General features: G+C 36.2%; 2 protein-coding genes across 5 annotated transcripts in view; one reads left to right on the forward strand and one right to left on the reverse strand.

Moving 5' to 3' along the window:
• hlcs (holocarboxylase synthetase (biotin-(proprionyl-CoA-carboxylase (ATP-hydrolysing)) ligase)) overlaps nt 1–1,801 on the reverse strand; it is a 54,348-nt gene extending 52,547 nt beyond the window's left edge. For both annotated transcript variants that reach the window (XM_030153229.1, XM_030153228.1), the window contains exon 1: nt 1,427–1,801. In XM_030153229.1, coding sequence (XP_030009089.1) covers nt 1,427–1,690 — 264 coding nt within the window. In that variant the 5' untranslated portion in view covers nt 1,691–1,801. The remainder of the gene's footprint in view (nt 1–1,426) is intronic.
• Nucleotides 1,802–4,845: 3,044 nt separating this feature from the next.
• The window catches only part of trim37 (tripartite motif containing 37), a 44,301-nt gene continuing 33,943 nt past the window's right edge, over nt 4,846–15,203 (forward strand). For 2 of the 3 annotated variants that reach the window (XM_030153225.1, XM_030153226.1), the window contains exons 1-6: nt 4,846–5,073; nt 11,072–11,152; nt 11,289–11,390; nt 12,041–12,081; nt 12,766–12,882; nt 13,849–13,936. In XM_030153225.1, the coding sequence (XP_030009085.1) occupies nt 11,132–11,152; nt 11,289–11,390; nt 12,041–12,081; nt 12,766–12,882; nt 13,849–13,936 (369 nt within the window). In that variant the 5' untranslated portion in view covers nt 4,846–5,073; nt 11,072–11,131. Of the gene's footprint in view, nt 5,074–11,069; nt 11,153–11,288; nt 11,391–12,040; nt 12,082–12,765; nt 12,883–13,848; nt 13,937–15,203 lie in introns of those variants that run through there. The other variant, XM_030153227.1, reaches the window with a different exon arrangement.

The raw sequence follows: 15,203 nt of genomic DNA on the forward strand, positions 1-15,203 counted from the left end.
AAATTACTTTTTTACTTTATTTAATCTTTCTTAAGTAATGTACCACCATTTATAATAATAATAATAATAATAATAATAATAATAATAATAATAATAATTATTATTATTATTATCTCTTTTTTTTCAGTGAAAATCAGGTATTTTCCTATATTTAATTTGCTGATCATGTAGAAACAGAGAACACTGAGGGAAAAAGTGACTTTTTCAGCAAAGATATCAATACCTGAACGTAAAAACAAGTGTCCCCATCCACTGTCATTTGTTAAACTCTATGGGTTTTACTGGTGTCTCAATGTTTTCATTCATTCATTCATTCATTTATTTGTTTTGGGCAGAAGAAAAAAAGCATTTTTTGTGCACAAGGAACTAATATCAGAGCAAATGCATTAATAAATACAGGTGATCTAGACGAAATAGCAATTGCCATGTACGCTACTAATAAAATAAATTCAATATGTTGAATTCAGTGTTGTAGAAGATGACTGTTTCCACGTTAACTATGGAGCCTCTAAATGTCTGATGTGTTTAATTGGTCATGTCTGATGACCATGAAAATATTTTATCTCAATTATTTTAATGTATTAACCAGTTTAGTGCAGAGGTGTTGTAATCATTTTAGTTCAGGGGCTACATACAGCCCATTATGATCTCAAGTGGGCTGGACCAGTAAAATAATAACAGTAATAAAAGTAGGCTAACATTATGAAAATGTTTACATCTACAAAGTATCGTTTAAAAATGTGAACCTGAAATAAATGCAATTTCAACAATATTACGCCTCAGCTTAACATTTATACATTTGCATTACAGATCACAGTGGATTTCCAAAGGCACAAAATACTTAGTAACATGTAGAATATTGTTAAAATTGCACTTCTCTTTAGACAGTTCATGTTGTTCCTATTTTTTCAGGTTATTCACATTGTTTTGTGAAAGGCCAGTTTGTAAATGTAAAAATGTTCATGTAATTTTACTTTTTTACACTAAAAAAAGAGAAAAACTGTGATTATGTTATGTTGCGTCATTATGATGTTACTTGACATAGAATTGGGCTATATGTGACCCCTGAACTAAAATGAGTTTGACATCTTTTATTGTTAATATCTTCAGCCTAATTTTCGCATTTCACAAATATATCCCATGGGCCAGACTGGACCCTTTTTGCAGGCCGGTTTTGCCTGCCAAAGGCAGCTGTATTTGACACAACTGGTGTAGTGGTTCAGAAGTTATTAAACATTTTAGATCAGTACACGGCTTTGGTTGCCAGTTCGGGTCTTTGGGATTTAAACTTCTATTTGAGTCGCTGTTTGTGGAGAAGGAAATTGAGCTAGCTTAACTCAGATGTAAACAAAGCTGGGTTTTGACAGCCCATATTAGTGACACATTCTCTAGTACAGCTAGCTGTTAGTTAGCGTCATTATCCAACCTGAGGCTCGGTGACATAGACTGCCTTATCTCCCAGCTGAAGGAAGACGTTGTCCTCGGGTGGAGGCGGACTGGTCTGTCTGTGTACGCTCCTGTTCTGTGTAGTCGGCGGTGCTGTGTCTGTAGGTGAGGCCGAGCTGGAGCACAGTGTGAAGGTGAAGCTGAAGCTGCTGCTGTTCAGCCTGAACAGACTATTACGGATCAGCACCGAATAGCACTTATGGAAGCGCACCCACAGGTAGACGTACGACAGCGTTATTAACATCTTAATCAGCCTACACGGAGGAGGCCAGAACCGCTGCGCTTTTCGCCATTTAACGTTCTTCTCTTTATACACAACACAGCTGTCAAACTTAGCTAGCCTTTGCGACAGTCTTTTCTTCTTCTCTATATTTAGTGGCAGGCGACCACCACTGAACGTGGACTGGCGCCACCCAGAGCTGTAGAAAAGAATAACAATCACATCTTCAACCCTTTGGTCAAGACATGCCTTACTATCAGGTATTTAATCACTGGCATGGCTTAATGGTAAATACATCAGTATATCTGCCTCTGAGTCCAGCTTTGCGACCTTTCCTATGCCGTCTTCCTGTCCTTTGATGACATTTATTGCATTCCTCATTCCTGTCATTTGGTGATGTCCTGCCACCATTGTTTTTTGTTTGTTTGTTTGTTTGTTTTTTTGTTTAGATTTATTTTGTTTGTCATCTTTTCATGGTCATCAATTATGACCTATTTTGACGTTCAGGGGCTCAGTAGTGAATGTGGAAATATCATCATCTTCTACAGCATTGATTCACCCATGTAGTCTGACAAATGATAATGTTGGAGACACTTGTTTTTGTGTTCAGTTGTTACCTCCGCCAGGAGGTATTGTGATCACTTTGCTTTGTGTGTTTGTTTGTTTGTTTGCATGTTTGTTTGTTTGTTTGTTAGCAACTTTATGAGAAAACTATTACAACCATCTTTACCAAATTTTACCCACAGATAGGCCTAGGCCCTGGGACAAACCCATTAAATTTTTTAATGGGGTTATTTCCCGCCTTGATTACTGCAATGCTCTTCTAACAGGCCTCCCTGCTTGTGTTGTCAAACCACTACAGATGGTCCAGAATGCAGCTGCGCGTCTGGTCTTCAATCAGCCTAAAAGGGCACATGTCACCCCGTTACTTATTGAGTTACACTGGCTACCCATAGCTGCCCGCATCAAATTCAAATCTTTAATCCTAGCCTACAAAATTTTCAGTGGGTCTGCTCCTACCTACTTAGGTGCACTGATAAAAGCTTGTGTTGCCCCATGACCACTCCGCTCGTCTGGGGAATGTTGTCTGGTGGTCCCCAGACCTTGCACAAGACAATCCAGGCTCTTTTCATGGGTCGTTCCACGTTGGTGGAACGCTCTACTGAGTACTACGAGAACAGAGGCATCCCTGCCTATCTTCCAGAAGCTCCTGAAGACCCAGCTCTTCCGAGAGCACCTCCTGTCCTAGCACTTTTCAGACATTCCATTTTAAATATTCTAATAAGGTTTTTCCCAAGACAACCACAGATTCTCCCTGGATTATCTCTGGACCTGCTGTGGTGGTCCTGCCTCTCCCCTGCCCTCATCATCACCACTCACTTATCCTCAACTGCCTCCATGTGTCTCCCCCTACTCCCCCCTTCTCCCCCTCTCCCCTAGTCTCTATCTCTATCGCTCTCTTTTTTTCTCTTTCTTTACCCTCTCTCTTTAACCCCAACTGGTCAAGGCAGACGGCCATCCTCCTGGGGTCTGGGTCTGCTCGAGGTTTCTTCCTGTTAAAGGGAAGTTTTTCCTCGCCACTGTCACCAGTCACAAGAGTTTGCTCTTGGAGGATTTTGTTGGGTTTCTGTAAATTGGCTTAGAGTCTGGTTTTGACCAACTCTATATGTAAAGTGTCATGAGATAACTTTTTGTGATTTGGCGCTATATAAATAAAATTTGATTGAGTGATTTGATTGGTTTTCCCCTGTAAGTCGCTTTGGAAAAAAGCGTCTGCCAAATGCATAAACATAAACATAAATTTTGGGCCAAGTAGGCCAAAGTTCAAGGTCACAGCAAGGTCACAAAATCTCAAATTTTCCTATCTCTCATCATTGAGCAATTTTCAAAAATTCATAAAAAATTTCAAAACAACTCCAATTAGCCTCCACTTTGATACGCCCATAGCTTATAACAATATCTTGTATCTGGCACAAAATTGTCCACATCCACTGTGGAATGTGGACTCTGTGGACATTTCAATTTAACATTGAAAATCCCTTTTACAACCCATTTTTCATTATAACTCAACAAATATTGATTGGAATTCTATATAATTTGACACACACATGACTGGTACCAAGCCTCAACTTTTTCTGCTGTATGGAACAACCTTGAAACTGTTCAATTTAAAAATAAACAGTCGATCCATACATGCATACTGTTCGGGGTGCTTGGCGGAGGTTTGCGTTCTCTGAACACTTGTTGATATCTGTGCTGAAAAAGTCACTTTTTCTTCGTCACAGTTTATGTATGGAATTCAGTTCACAATTTGATTGGTTCAGGGCTACACATATGTCAAGTTTGGGACCGTGATTGATCATTACAGCTGTCAGTCAAATAAATAACTTTCCAAAACAGCTGATCAGAACATTGGCAATTTGAACTTAAATTTACCTGACAATATCTACCTAAAAAGTCTGAAATAACTTTGCAGAAAATGTATTGGCTAAGTAGTTTGGCTTTTTAATTTGACTGAGGCCTCATAGAACAGCATGGAAAGAATACCAAGATAACATAACATAACATAACATAACATAACATAACATAACATAACATAACATTTATCCCACTATGGGTAAATTGCATTTCCTACAGCAGCAAAAATACAAAAAACAAAGTGCACAAAGAGAGACAAAAAGCATTCAAGAATGAAACAGGAAATATAAAAGAGAATAATTTATTTATGTTACTTGTTCTGTACATATATACATATTATTCACATACAGTTGTACATGTTTGTACACTTATTCATGTATATTTATTTTACTTATCATATTGACAACATTTGTCTAGTACATAGTGTACAAATTACTTGTTCTGATTGTGTTTTAATATGGATATTTAGGTATATATGTATATATTTAGAGCCACGTATGTACATTTAGAGTTGTATGTGTGTGTATTCTGAATCTGCATGATGTTGTAAATACAATTTATTAATTATTTTAAGAAATAATGGAGACTTTTTTTTTCTAAAATTCTTTCTTATTTGAAACATTATCTTGTTGCGTCATTTTACTTCATTTTATTTTTTTTCTACTTTTCCTCTCCATACTCCTATCGATAGGGGGCGGTAACGTACGTTTAAGCCAATGAAGTCACAAACACATTTTTCTTCTTTTTGGTTTGGAGATTGATGGGAGAAGCTGCTTGGGAGCTTCTGATGCAACGACTACATCTTTAGTCTAGGATAGTTGTTTGTTTCTTGTGTTGGATGACCCAAGTTAGTTGAGCGTGCCCACATTTCTGTTTCATGGTAACGGACACAGTACCTGCTGAAGGCTGGCGGAGACAATGTGGTGTAGCTAGTTCTTTTTCATTGCGTTGGAATCAGGTGTAACAGACGAAGCCGAGTTTCTGTGAAGGTAAACGAACCACAATGCTAATACCAGTAAGCTAGTTAAACAGCCTGACGATTCACACGCATATTTATTGTGCTTGGTCGTAGTCCGCTCGTGCCTTTATAGACTAACATGTAAGCAGACAGTGTTCGCCTTTTTATCAGATGCAAGTACTGTATTAGCCGTCAGTGGGAGCTGATCCGGGGCCTTTGTTTCCATAGATGTTGCCAAGGACATGATTAATTACACATTTGGTGCAAGGAAACTGTATTTTGATACTTGAGTCAGTCTGTGCTTCTCCGAAATGACCTTAACAGCGTGATACAGCTTTTCACAAAAACAAGCTATGTATATTTGACGTAACAAATACTCAGGTCTGATAAAAAATTATTATATCGCCATACTGTCATTGATACTGATTTTATTATTATTTTTTTAATGATGGTGAATATATTTACTGCATGCACATTTTTCGTCTTAAGAGTTGTTAAACTTGGATATCATTTAAAATATATATTTTGTAGTTAATTTTAGACGTATATTACAATATTGAACAACCACTTTATCATTTTAATAGCTTTAATCCTCGTGCCCTCTTCAGATTTACTGTCCTTCGGACATCCTTGTGGGAAAAATGTGCATGCACAAAAACTCTGTTTTTTCCCCCTTCTCTTAAACTACTTCAGCCCCGCTCAAAACTACCAATATTCAATCATTAGCAGGACTTTAACCCTTTAAATCCCAGTTTAATTTGAAATAAGAAGGATATATTACAAAAAAAGTATTTTCCATATAATAAATAGTAGGTGAATGAGGCACTGGTGGTGATGAGAGTCTTGAATATGCCAAATATTAGCAGTAAAATTGATTTGATTGCATTAGGATTTTTTATGTAGTGCGTTGCTTCCTCTGGACACCTTTGTGGCCAAAATATCTCTTTGATTTCCATTAAAACCAGATTTTATTCATCTCACTACCATTACAATATGTAACCATGCATTTTCTAATGCCAGCATTTCATTTTGAAGAAAAGTAGTGATATTTGACACTTTTACTGTATTCCACCAAATTCACCCATTTTCCCGTTGTAGGCTGATGCATGGAATTCTTGAATTTCTGAGTTACCTTATGGAGCCATATGACTGTCAGGAAGCCCCAAAAGTGATTTGTGTGTGTGTGTGTGTGTGTGTGTGTGTGTGTGTAAAACATAATCACACAATGCATAATACCATATTATATTCACAACTGAACTTTAAAAAAATGTCAAATAAACTTTAATACATTTAAACTTAGAAAATGTACTATTTTGGATTTCATATTTAAAAAAAAAAAAAAGAAGTAAAATTTGAAGTATATGGCAGCAGTATATCTACAAAACATTGGGACAGGCCTATGTTTACGTCTCTGTAGCATCCCCTCTTATAATGATATGTCTAGATGCAGGCCAAGCATGATCCTTCCCTCTTTGGTCTGGAAGATGAAGTTTACATGTGTTCCAAAAAACAATTTCAAATTTCAACAAGAAAAGCACTCGGAGAGCGCAGACCTCCGCCAAGACAGATCTGCCACCCCCCCCCCTCCCCGGATCACCACCAAACTGTAATCATTTCTTCCTTGTGCCAGTATTAACATTTCCTGAAAATTTCATGAAAATCCGTCCATAACTTTTTGAGTTATCCTGCTAACAAACACTCAAACACACAAAGCAAAGCGATCACAATACCTCCTGGCGGAGGTAATAATTAGTATTTTGTTCTGAATACAGAAATGTTTAATGACCTTCCTTCAGTCCATTTTAACTGAGCTTTGACCCAAAGAAGATGGCGGTGTTTTTCCATTATGTTCAGATATTACTTCTTTGCATTTTTCAATAATACTGTGTTCGCAAACAATAATTTTTGGAAGTGTTCCTAACCCATGCAGTGGTTTCCATTACAGAATCATGCCTGGTTTTAATGTAGTGCCACCTGAGGGTCCAAAGATCATGGGGGTCCAGTGTTGATCTTTGACTTTCACCCTTGCGCACAGAGATTTCTCCTGATTCCTGGAATCTTTTGATTAATGTTATGCACTGTAGATGATGAGATATTCAAAGTCTTTGTAAATTTTCCATAGAAGACTGTTACTTCGAAATTGTTTTACAGGTTATAGATGAGCCTGGTCAATGGGAGGTAAACATGTGATTAAAAAAAATTAAAATTGTTCTCCAATACCCTACAGTAGCTAATTTTTTTTTGCAAATTTTGTCAAGAAGAAGACAGGCATATCTACTGGGTGAAAGCGCATCACAGAATTGCAATTTTGTCCTCTTTTTTTTTTTTTTTTTTTTAAATATTGTCAAAATTTTAAAAATGTAATATATGAATTTCTTTTTCCATATTTTACTTTTTACTATGTGTATCCAGCGTGCTGTGTTGAGATTTTTATACTACCTTTTCCAAAAAGTAATTTTTGTTGCATGTAAAATTGGGGGCCTGGAGATTTTAGGCATTTGATCCCCATGAAATTAGTGTTTTGGTTTTTTTTTTAATTATTATTATGATTTTTTTTTTTTTATGGTTTTACTTTGAATTGGACAATAAAATTTACAGAAAGTAAAGATATTTATACATATTTTAAGGTACCTTATACAAAATTTATAAATTATAGATTAGTATGTGAACTTTGCATGTCTTTTTCTTTGATCCGATACTGATGACTATCTCACTTGCACTAAATATTGTACCAAGCCATCCTGGGCACATGGTTACATAACATTTAAGATAACCAAGTGTACACAAATATGAATTAACATCAACTTATGTACTCATGAAGAACAGGGTGTGTGAGTTAGTCAAATATAGGCAAATTCCCTTTTTCGAATTTATTAGGTAGCCTATATGTATCAAAAACATTGGGCACATGTCCAACAGAAATTTTGGTTCAAGTGAATTATCTAGAATTTTTTTAGCCAGTTTTCTTAAAAATTTCGTCACGAGAATACCTATACGATTAATTCTGTGATATGATTTCATGGCCTTTTAGGTACTTACAGGAGAGTACAGAGCGGCAGCTTCCTCATACTCCTATCAAATGAGGTTGAGAATTGGGTCGAGGCTTCTATGTATTCCTTTATCTGATCAACTGAGTGTTTGGGTTCCCTCCTGAGGATATGATCAGTGAGTTTTAAGTTCCAGCATAGTGCACAAACAGTAATCTTTTGTTAACAATGTAAAATAAAAGAATAACATCTTGGTTCTCAATTTATTTATGTACAGTTACTTGTTCCTTATATTAGCTATGTTGGATATAATGAAGTTGTAATTGGAACTTGTCTGTTTTCTTAAAACAAAATAGTCTGTGCTTTTGAGACTGTTTTGATCTGTTACTCAGTGGGCAATTTGATTTGTTACTTTATTTTGCCCTTAATGAAATTTTAATTATGGGACATTTTTGCTACAACACTAACTTGTGTGATAGAAATACATGTTAGTTAACATATTTTATTGTATTTTATGTGGAGTTTTGTTGGGAACAGGATATTTCCACCATTTGTGTAAGTAAAAAAAACCCAAAACCCCTGATATATATATATATATGTATATATATATATATGTATATATATATATATATATATATATATATATACATACATATGTATATATATGTATATGTATATATATATATGTGTATATATATATATACATATGTATATATATATATATATATATATATATGTATATGTATATATTATATATATAGTATATATACTATAGTATACTACATAGGTATATATGTATATGAGTCTATATATATGTGTATATATATATATATATATGTATATATATATATATATATATATATATATGTATATGTATATATATATGTGTATATATATATATATATATATAATTTTTTTGATCCATTTCCAGCCTTATTTTGCCATTTTTTACCACAAAAACATCATTTAAGTGAATCATCGTTCTTGCCATATGAAAGTACTTATAAATACCTACCAGAGTATGTTTGATAAGTTGCTTTAGGTTTTTTAAAGGTGGGGTGCGAGATGTTTTCCTGGAGCATTTTTTACGATATTGCTTAAAATCCCCTTCACACCCCAATTACAACTAATTAATGAAATGCTCTAACACAAAAATTTAAAAAAAAATGTAGTCACCCGTGGAACGGACAGGACTGAAAATACACCATCCAATCATTTTAAGCACCCAATTGAAATGATTGAGCAGTAATATGTCAATTAAACTCAACTGCTATTTGTCCCTCCCCCCTCTGCGCGTGCCCCTCTTTGTGCATGAATCGTGTGTTCTCAGAGGCTTGGAGCACTTGTTCAGGAAATGGAGCCAGAGCCAGAGCTTGGCTATGTTAGGATGTAAAGTTCACCAGCAAACTGTTTTGTCACTAACATAAATCACTAGGAAATGTAACGTTAGCCAGATAGGTATGAATTGGGGTTGTTCTGTAAGACCGGAGGTGTTGGAGGAGACTGAATGAGGTATGCATGGAACGGGGCCGGGGGCTGCCGGGGCCAGGCGAATTGTTGCTGTGTAGTGCTCGTAAACCCTCAAGAACAAGCATTGCGCTTGCCAGTACTCTGGAGGCATGGCGTCGGGGGGATATCTGAAGAAAGGGGTTTGGACTTTTGTATTGGGTATTTTCAAAATGTAGCTTGCTCGAACCATTTTTTCTAAGATCTCATACCCCACCTAAATGGAAACAGTATACCCATTTGAGCAGCAATTTTTTTTTTTTTTCCGTTACTGCTTGACCAGGCTCATATATGTTTTTTTGTAGATTGGTGAGTGACTGTGTCTCTCTAAGATGCTCTTTTTATATTTTAACCAATCCTGCCACCGGCCATTTAACCGGTTTAGTTGCAAAGTGTTGCTTCCACCATTTTTTAGTACCACTTGGTTTCCCAACCTTTTATTCACCCCCTCCCAGTGTTTTTATGATGTGTTCTATTATTAAATTTAAAGTTACCTAATGTTTTCATAAAAATGGTACATTTTTAGTTCAATATGCAATATCATTTAATGTGTATGTTTTATTGTGAAAAAATAGGAGTTCATGAGATTTATACATTCTATATCTGAAATGTGTAAATCGTTACATCATAGGTACAGTATTCAAACCTTTTTGGTAAAGGGGTTGTAGTTTTTTGTTTTGATTTAATATTAAGTCAAAGTAAAAAACATCTTTTGCATTTTTTTCCTGTTGCCACATCTTCAACTTTCACTATGGATTTAGTTCCCTTCAAGATTTGGTCTTTAAATGGTAGAGAAATAATGATTTGACATTTTTCATAATAATTATACTTGCCTTTTTCAGAAAAATGTAAATGTGCACAATAGCAAATGGAAAGATGTTTTATGACTAAATTTGAGCGTAGGAAACAGTCCTTTCATGTGTTGGATCAGCTGTTTGTGGCATCTTCCCAGATATTCTAATTAAATGCCTAAACATGGCTGATGGATTAATGAGGAGATCAAATATTTCCTTAGTCTGTGGGGAAAAAAAACATTAAAACCGTCTTGGATGGAAAATGGTAGCAAAATGGTCTATGTGTTTCAGGTATATGTAACATAGCCATTTTATTTTCTTCAGCACAACTTATTTTAAAACTTGCTTGACTTTTATTGAAAAACAAAGAAAAATATAATTTCCTACCCCAATGTTGTGGTTAGTTTTTACCCTCAGCCACACTGGCCACAGGGTATTGTCATCAGTTGGTCATCTGTCTGTCCAAAAACTGTACCATGCACTGATAAGTCAGGCCACCGGGGGCAGTAGTGTGCCTGATAAGTCAGGCCAAGGGTTTTCAAGTGCACGTGTTATGTTTACTCTATAGTAGCCTCATATCTTTTTGGTGTATTCAAAAACTGGCTGATTGAACACTGACATAAATTTAGTGTTAAACTAATGTAATGCATCATTTAGTTTAGGTCAAAAGAGTATATATTCATGATAAAATTAACCATTTTTATGGAAACCAGCCTGTAATCTTATCTTAAATTAATTTCAGGCCATCAGCAACAACTTCGTCCTTTTTGTTGTTTGACATCAAACCCTCAAACTGGCTGACATGGACGAACAAAGTGTTGAGGTATGTATTACAGTTTAGATTCTTGAGCCAAAACATTATTCATTTTTTACTCAACTTTATGCACTACTGTATAATTCTGTCAAAAGTTTAATGTTAAAAGTCTGATTTGTGTCCTTTTGTCTTTGTCCCTGTGCAGAGCATTGCTGAGGTGTTTCGGTGTTTCATCTGCATGGAGAAACTGAGGGATGCTCGTCTTTGCCCACACTGCTCCAAACTCTGCTGCTTCAGCTGCATACGGGTAAGGACAATGTTCAGGCCCATATATCTGTGCTTTTAAATGACAAAGACTCCATTTTTAGATAAAGGAAAAGATCATTATACCATCAGGGAAGAAAAAAAATCCATCAGTGTTCAAACCTGGTCATTCAATTTTTTGGGCACATCACATTTCTGAACCTTGGCCTGACCAACTGAAACAGTCCCAGATCATCACACTGCCCCCATGGTTCTGTATGGTAGATAGGTTCAATCTGGACTCATCAGACCACATGTCCTTTATATTGCTCCTTAGTAAAATTTTAATATTCCATTGTTAAAGTTAAAACCTTTTTGTTTTGTTTTTTAACAGTTAGCCTCACTGATGAATAATTTTCTTAAGGGTCCATAGTGGTTTTTCTTTGTTTGTTCTTAACAGTTTGATTTCACTAAATAGTAAAAAAAAACAAAACCAAAAAAAAAACATCATTGTGTTCATTTCTTTCTCAGCGATGGTGGTACACCACTACCCTTCGAGGTTTTAGTAATGTGTTTAATTATGTAATGTAGACGGTTCTTAACCCAACAACCTCTTTCAGCATTATTGTTTAAGAAATAGGAAGCTATCAGTGAATGTTTATGTGGATCTGTTTTGTTGGAGTTGTCTTTAAACTGAAACCTCTTGTCTAACAGCGCTGGTTAACAGAGCAAAGAGCCCAGTGTCCACATTGTCGGTAAGACACAACATCATACATACTAAAGCACAGCTTGATCCTTCTGCAGTATCTGATGATAGGTGGATCTTGTAGAATGTTAGTGTGCTCATGTCACCTTGAAGATCCAGGTTGCAGTCAGCTTTCCTCATGAAACTGACTTGTCTGTGAAACCTGGTTATTTTTATGGATCTATGACACCTAATTTCACCTGGGGCCTCTGTTGTGAAGCTAGTTCAGCAAAGAGACAAAAAGTGTAAATGTGAAAGTATGTGTTAATATTCTGATCCATATCACATCATTAAGGCATTTGTACATCTGACTATAATTACAACTGTTTATTCTGATGAACGAATGTGTACTTAGAAGTGTCAGTATGGTGGGGATGAGAATTTTAATTCCATGCTGATAAACAGTTAATGGGTCACCTCATTTATCCTGCCTCAGGACTCAGTCCATGGGTCTGATTACCGTCCTGCTGTATGTCTGTGTAGTTTATTTACAGTATCCCAGAGAAGAGGCAAATACTTTCAGTTGTGATCATCATACATATCAGAGGTTATGTCACACACTGCACTTCCACAGCTAATCATCGAGGTTAAAAGTGTTTTTCTTGTTTGGTCATTGACACTATTTACTGTAATTGCAGAATGATCCAGTGTGAGTGCACATGTACTGACAAGTAGTGACTGTGTTCGTACGCAGGGCTCCACTTCAGCTCAGGGAACTGGTCAACTGTCGCTGGGCAGAGGAGGTCACCCAGCAGCTGGACACCCTGCAGCTCTGCAGCCTCTCCAAACATGATGACAATGACAAAGACAAGTGAGGGACTTTCTGTCTTAATTTTCCCTCAACTTCAACATACACTATCTTTTTCTTTCTTCCTCTTATTTTTGGCAACCACATAAGCAATAACTTAAAATAAAAAACTTTTAGTGGTACCAGGGGCCCATTTAAAAGTATTTGGTTTTTTGGTTCAGCTTATTGGTGTGTCAATATAGATACATATCTGTAGGTAGAGAGTGTGTGTGATAGGACCTATTTGTTTAGGGAGGAGCTAGCATGCATTGCTAACTGACATTTTGAAATATGGACCACATCAAACTGTCAAAAGTGTTAAGAAAAAAAATGACCCCACAGCAAATTGTAATGGATCTGTGAAGCTTTCTGTGTCCCATGGTCCTAAAGTAGAGTTATTATCCCTCAAACCAAAAGGTGCAAAATGTGGGACTTCAGTATTTTTTGTAGCCACAGGTGGTGAGTTGGGGAATGGGATGGGTGTGCTACCATAGAGTTCACATGTTGCTTTGAAAACAGGTTCGACATTGCCACTTTTTAAGTACTTTAGGCTATTTCAATTGTTACAGTCTTTCACTGGCACCTCCAATTCTACCGCAGAAATCCTCTCCTTCTGTGGCCTCACTTTAATCTGTGTTACACAGGGCTCCACATGTGTTCCTGTTTTATTACAAAAACATGTGTAATGTGATGTAACAATGTTCATTCTGGTGCTGTGCTAATTTGTGCTGCTCTTAGTAGTTTTATGCTGTTTAGAAAGTGACTGCATCTGTGTCCATAGACTTGTGCATTGTTAGATCAGCTGCTGAAATGGACACTCCCATTGGCACAGTTTTTGGATTGCAGCCTCATGCTAAATTATGCAGCCTAGTAAATATGGCTACATGTGTGTTTGTCTTTCCTTAAGATATGTTCATAGTTATAAAAAAGCATTTATGTATTACAATAGCATATGACCTTTTGTTTGTGCTGTCATTTATTTCTTGGCAGGTGTGAGAACCACCATGAGAAGCTAAGTGTTTTCTGTTGGACATGCAAGAAGTGCATCTGCCACCAGTGTGCTCTGTGGGGAGGCATGGTAAGTTTTCATTTGAATTGTCATATGACCATGTTCATGTTGACTTCAATAAAAACCAAAGTCATTAAGCCAGTGTTTTTCAAACTTGGGGTCAGGACCCCATGTGGTGTCGCCTGGAATTCAAATGGGGTTGCCTGAAATTTCTAGTAATTGACAAAGAAAAAAAAAACTTACTAAAAAAATATATGGTGAGTTGAGAGAGACAATCATAATACATAAAAGACATGACAAACTCTGAAGCTGAAACTGAAGCACTGTGGTACTGTTTATCTTTCAAATGTTCATTGTGGCCAGGTTAAGATGCTACACCTCTTTCATATTCATAGTTATGTAGTTGTACATATTGAGTTATTGTTTTTTCAGTATTAATTTGCAGCCTCATAAATACAAGCTGGACTGACTGTACATATCCTGACCAAGGAAAATAAAATTCTCACTTTGTGCAGTAATCTCTCAACCTGGCTTTTCTGCCTCTGTCCATAATAATATACATTATATAGCCTAAATGTCATCTAAAATTAATGTTTATTTACAACATAATATAGCAAACTATTACATGATCAAAAACAAATAAATTTTAGCAACAAAAAAAAAAAAAAGTCTCAGTTTTGAATGTCTAGGGTCACCAGAAATTTGTGTTGTTAGAATGAGGTCACGAGCCTAAGAAGGTTGGGAACCACTGCTTTAAGCAGTTTTTCAGTCAGTTATATGTGAGTAGATTTCTGATGGTGAACTGTTGTATATTTTTGAAGATTTTTACCCCGTTAAAGCATTACATACAGCCATGCTTTAATTACATTAAATACATTATTATTATTATACCACCATCTATAGAGGACCAAACCTGCCATATTGAAAAACATATGCAGAAATATAAAAATGGCATGATAAATTAATCTATCTACCAATACATGATGTGATGTCTCTACCAAGACCACAAACGCCAGGTATGCCTAGTTGATTCTGCACTGATAGCACCGCACACTAATACAAACTGACCAATAGGTGAAGAGCTGACCACTGGACACACCTTTAAAGACCGCCCCCCTCATTTGCCTAATGAACCAGAAATGCATACTGAAATGTAACAAGGACATGCAGAAAAGTGAAAAGGACAGGCAAAAATGTAGAGTAGAGACACAGGAATGAATAGGCTTGGAGAAAAAAATAGAGGAAGAAAATGCAAGAGGGGGAATACTGGGGAGGTAAATATGGCTATGAATTTAAAAAATGCCAATAAATTAATCAAATGTCAGATGAAAATAAA

The sequence above is a fragment of the Sphaeramia orbicularis genome, chromosome 14, assembly GCF_902148855.1.
Source record: "Sphaeramia orbicularis chromosome 14, fSphaOr1.1, whole genome shotgun sequence".
Taxonomy (NCBI): Eukaryota; Metazoa; Chordata; class Actinopteri; order Kurtiformes; family Apogonidae; genus Sphaeramia; species Sphaeramia orbicularis.